This window comes from Notothenia rossii (genome assembly GCF_949606895.1).
Source record: "Notothenia rossii genome assembly, chromosome: 3".
Taxonomy (NCBI): Eukaryota; Metazoa; Chordata; class Actinopteri; order Perciformes; family Nototheniidae; genus Notothenia; species Notothenia rossii.
In genome coordinates, this window is record NC_136901.1 from 35,784,601 (window position 1) to 35,789,863 (window position 5,263).

Consider the following 5,263-nt stretch of genomic DNA (forward strand, 5'->3'; position numbering starts at 1 on the left):
TGTAGTTATATCCTATGGGCGCTGATGTGTGGATGTTGTGTCCTTTTGATAATTTTGTTGAGCTTGTTTTTAGCTGCATGTCTTTTTCTATCTCACTGAACAAAGTTCCTGTATGTGAACTGGTTCAGCCGGTGAGGCTGGTTATGAGTCAGAGGGAGGAGCTGCAGACAGGTGAGGGAAGGTGAGTAGCCAGACGCCATTTTACAGCTCGACAGGAGGAGAACAACAGGGTGAGTGTTAACACATTTATTATTTACTCTGTCAAACTGGATGTCAGAAAATAACTTATTGGTTAACAATCTGCGTCCTAGAGTCCAATGAGACTTCTGCAAGTATTGTACACTTTTATTATTTCCTGTTTTCTGATTCGTCAGAGTTACATAAAATGGGACAGCCCAGCACATTCAAAATGGAGAGCGGCCTGTCTGAAGCCTGACTGATTTCATGTATTTTAACCAAGTCTATTATTAAGATGGTTTTGTGTGTGTGTGTGTGTGTGTGTGTGTGTGTGTGTGTGTGTGTGTGTGTGTGTGTGTGTGTGTGTGTGTGTGTGTGTGTGTGTGTGTGTGTGTGTGTGTGTGTGTGTGTGTGTGTGTGTGTGTGTGTGTGTGTGTGTGTGGTTTATCTCTCAGACTGGAGAAGATGAGTGATTTAAAAGATGACGAAGAGAACAAATCTTCAGTCTCCAGCCATCTGTCTCTGAAGAGTGGCCGGTCTATGGGTTGTCCTCCATACTTCAGTAATGAACCTGGACCCTCAGACACAAAGTAAGAGTTTCTACTGTAAACTGACCTGAAGAGGATTCAGTTGTTTGGTATCTGATCATCTAAACTGTTTAATGAAACCCAGTAGAGTACAATAACAACGTTGAATTTATCTCAGAGATAGTACATAATCTACTAGTGAAATCATCCTCACACTCTACATGTTGGACTTTGTGTTAAATTAAGCAAATAAAATACAAATATGTAAAACTTTTCACACTCGAAAGAATTTTAACAACAGAAACCCACAATCACGACTCAACAACTCTAAAGATCTTTAATAAGGTGAACAGTCATAGATCAAAAGCTCCTGAGTGCGGATGGAGCAGCTAATGTTAGCCTAGCTTTAATCAAACCGATCTCTTCAGAAAAAAACATTTAAAAAAATGTTATGTTCGTTGTGTTGGAGACAGACCTGACAAAACATTAACTCAGTATCAAAACAGTATCATTCTGTTGTTATTTAGGCATCCTTTCCATATGTTTATTGCTATTCATTCACAGCAGATTCTATGCAAGTTGGGTTCATAGTGCACCAGGTTAAGACAGCTGTGTGTGCAGATACAGGGAACATGTCATGTCATGAATCCTGGCAGGACGCTCTCTGGTGTTATGATAATGTGAATTGTAAGCTATCTCCCTGATCACAAGGGTATATTATATAGACCTTTTTTTAAATATCAAACTAGAATTTGCCCCCTTGTTGTACCTTTGGTGAGAATCAGCCCCTCTGAAGTAAAGTGCTGTAAAGGATGTGTTCCTCTCCACAGAGGGAAGAGGAAGAGTGGTGTTCCTGTGGAGGAGCAGCTGTCCAGCTGTGCTCTGTGTCAGGACGTCCTGAAGGATCCAGTCTCTACCAGCTGTGGACACTGGTTTTGCAGACAGTGCATCACCTCATACTGGGAGCAGAGACCTCCATCAGGAGACCCCTTCTGTCCCCAGTGTGGAAAAAGACCCAGAACCAGAGCTGGGCTGCAGACAGCCAGTCAGAGCAGCTCTGTGCGAGGTAAGAGGCCGAACTCATTTAGCGTCTTATTCCTCTTCCTGGTTCCTTTGCTTTTTTTATTAGGCATTCTGTTGAAGAACATAGACATTAAAATGTTTATAAAACATTTAAACTCAGTCTGTTTTTATTAGTTTTATTGTTAGATTCTCAAAAGCATTTTCTGATTCTCTCCTGTTTCCTGCTCTTCCAGCAGAACGTGGTCTGCAGGAGGTTTTAGATGAACACAGGCTCAGTCTGAGGAGGAGATGTGAACGTGTGACTGAAGGAACTGATCAAAGTGAAACCCTCCTCAACAGCATCTTCACTGAGCTCTACATCACACAAGGCCTCAGTGAAGAGGTTAATACCCAACATGAGGTGAGGCAGCTGGAGACAGCTTCCAAGAAGAAGCCCCTCCATGACACTCCAATCAAGTGCCAGGACATCTTTAAAGCCTCACCTGACCAACAGACTCTCATCAGAGCGGTCCTGACCAACGGAGTCGCTGGAGTTGGAAAAACCTTCTCAGTGCAGAAGTTCACTCTGGACTGGGCCGAGGGTTTGGGAAACCAAGATGTCAGTCTGGTGATCCCGCTCTCCTTCAGGGAGCTGAACCTGATCAAAGGTGAGCAGTACAGTCTTCTCAGGCTGCTCCATGTTTTCCATCCGACCTTACAGAAGCTCACAGCAGAGCAGCTGGCTGTCTGCAAAGTGCTGCTCATCTTTGACGGCCTGGATGAAAGCAGACTTTCTCTGGACTTCAGAAACAATGAGGTTGTGTCTGATGTCTCTCAGCAGTCCTCAGTCAACGTGCTGCTGACAAACCTCATCAGGGGGAAGCTGCTTCCCTCGGCTCTTGTCTGGATAACTTCCAGACCTGCAGCGGCCAATCAGATCCCTCCTGAGTGTGTGGACAGGGTAACAGAAGTACGAGGCTTCACTGACGCCCAGAAGGAGGAGTACTTCAGGAGGAGATGGAGTGATGAAGACCTGTCCAGCAGAATCATCTCTCACATCAAGAGCTCCAGGAGCCTCCACATCATGTGTCTGATCCCAGTCTTCTGCTGGATCACTGCTGCAGTTCTGGACCACATGTTGACTACAGACCAGAGGGGAGAGCTGCCCCAAACCCTCACTGACATGTACTCACACTTCCTGCTGGTCCAGACCAAGAGGAAGAAGCAGAAGTATGAAGAGGGACATGAGAAGAGTCCACAGCAGCTGACGGAGGCTGACAGGGAGCTTCTTCTGAAGCTGGGGAGGCTAGCGTTTGAACATCTGGAGAAAGGAGACATCATGTTCTACCAAGAAGACCTGCAGCGCTGTGGTCTTGGTGTCACCGAGGCCTTGGTGCACTCAGGAGTTTGTACAGAGATCTTCAAAAGAGAGAGAGTGATCTTCAAGAAAACAGTCTACTGCTTTGTTCATCTGAGCATTCAGGAGTTTCTGGCTGCAGTCTACATGTTTCACTGTTACACCAACAGGAACACAGCGGTACTGAAGGACTTCCTGCAGAGAGACTGGCCCGATGAGAACAGTAAAAACAGTGATCAGGATTACCCATCCCTGCCTGTCTTCCTAAAGGGAGCCATGGCGAAATCCCTCAGAAGTGAAAATGGCCACCTGGACCTGTTTTTCCGCTTTCTCCACGGCCTCTCTCTGGAGTCCAACCAGAGGCTGTTAGGAGGCTTGCTGGGTCGCACAGACAACCGTCCAGAAATCATCGAGAGAGCCATCAGCAACCTGAATGAGATGAACAGTTATAACATCTCTCCTGACAGGATGATCAACATCTTCCACTGTCTGACAGAGATGAAGGACCACTCAGTACATCAGGAGATCACAGAGTTCCTGAAGTCAGAGAACAGATCAGAGAAGGAACTCTCTGATATCCACTGCTCTGCTCTGGCCTACATGCTGCAGATGTCAGAGCAGGTTCTGGATGAGTTGGACCTGAACAAGTACAACACATCATTGGAGGGAAAATGGAGACTGATGCCAGCTGTGAGGAACTGCAGGAAGGCCAAGTAAGTCCAGATGTGATTAACTTTATAAACTAATGTGGATCAGAAGTTTAATTATTCAAATAAACACGATAACATTTCTGCTGTTTAAATACTGAGAGCAAAATAAACCAACACTGTTCTTCTATTTATTTATAATAATAGTTAAACTGAAGCGTTCCTCTCTTCATATTGAGTGATGGAGGTGACATGTCAAACACATGAAGGACTCTAGTCTAGAGGTTTCTCAGCATGTGATCACGCCACACAGCAGGACTTACAGTTATCAGTTATTATTACTTTCTAGTAGTTTCTTTATCATTAAACACACACACGTTTTTATCACAATGTTTTAGAGTTTAAAATAAGATATCATATCCGACCAATACCAGAGTTATGTCTTAATACTCATATAGTGAGAACATCTGATGGTATTCAGTTTAAAATATTGAAACTTCATTGGTTTGTTAATGTTAACTGTGTTTGTGTGCACAATACATTTCAGATGCTCAGAGAAGCCAAAACATCCATCATTCACACCCAAATATTAATTAACATTTAAATATGTACATCTCTAATATTGTCAAGTGATTTATTTAATTTCTGTTTCCTTGGTAACAGTCAGTGACAGCAGGAGCACAGACATGTGATCAGATCACACTGACAACACATTACACTCTATTATCATGTATTATTATCAGTGTTGGGCAAGTTACTTTTAAAAAGTATAGTAATAGTTATAGTTACTGCTCTCAAAAGTAACTAGTTACTTTATTAGTTACTCAATTCTAACAGTAACTAGTAATACGTTACTTTACTTTACTTTTAAAATAATAACAATGAAAATACACGTTTTTGTGTTGTTTTTTGCTGACTAGTTATCTGAAGGCAACAGGCTCGACCAATCAATCTATTTAGTTGACTCTGGGTAACATGTGGTGATTTAAAGAAATCGATTTTTGGCTGTTTAGATGATGTTGCTTCATCTGGGTCACTGCCGGTGGTTGAGACGGTGGGGTCTTTGGCGACTAGTTTTATAGCCCCATGTACATTAGTTAGGTGCTTCAGGAGATTGGCATTGCTGTTTTTCGATGTGGACAATGCTTTCTGTCCTGCACACAATTTACATTTGACCGTAATATGTTTTGCGTCCTCCAAGTTGCAAATGCGCTGCTGCTCTCACTGATACTTGCATCTGCCATTGTGTGTGTGTGTGCTGGTGATGAGCGTTGCCGTGTGTGTGTGTGTGTGTGTGTGTGTGTGTGTGTGTGTGTGTGTGTGTGTGTGTGTGTGTGTGTGTGTGTGTGTGTGTGTGTGTGTGTGTGTGTGTGTGTGTGTGTGTGTGTGTGTTAGCATTAGCAAGTGTTCGTGTGTGTATTTTCCCCATAAGGCAAGACCCGCCCAACTCTGTCTCTGATTGGCTTACCTTGAAATGTTACCCCGCGTTAACCAATCATCACTCCTCTCTGGTTACTTCACTTTTCCATGGTGCTGTGAGAGGACATCGCTGT

The 5,263-nt window shown here is 43.5% G+C and overlaps 1 protein-coding gene across 3 annotated transcripts; it reads left to right on the plus strand.

Annotated features, from left to right (window-relative positions):
- The first annotated feature begins 210 nt into the window (after positions 1-210).
- LOC307033562 (protein NLRC3-like) lies at positions 211-4,138 on the plus strand. 3 transcript variants are annotated; one of them, XM_079672095.1, is made up of 4 exons: positions 211-230; positions 633-767; positions 1,535-1,770; positions 1,961-4,138. In XM_079672095.1, the coding sequence occupies exons 2-4, from the start codon at positions 643-645 to the stop codon at positions 3,778-3,780; spliced, it is 2,181 nt and encodes a 726-aa protein (XP_079528221.1). In that variant the 5' UTR covers positions 211-230; positions 633-642; the 3' UTR covers positions 3,781-4,138. The 3 variants fall into 3 exon arrangements, with proteins under 3 accessions (XP_079528221.1, XP_079528220.1, XP_079528222.1); XM_079672094.1 differs by lacking the exon at positions 211-230 and having other exon boundaries at positions 483-767; XM_079672096.1 differs by lacking the exon at positions 211-230 and having other exon boundaries at positions 483-767; positions 1,964-4,138.
- The last annotated feature ends 1,125 nt before the right edge of the window (positions 4,139-5,263 follow it).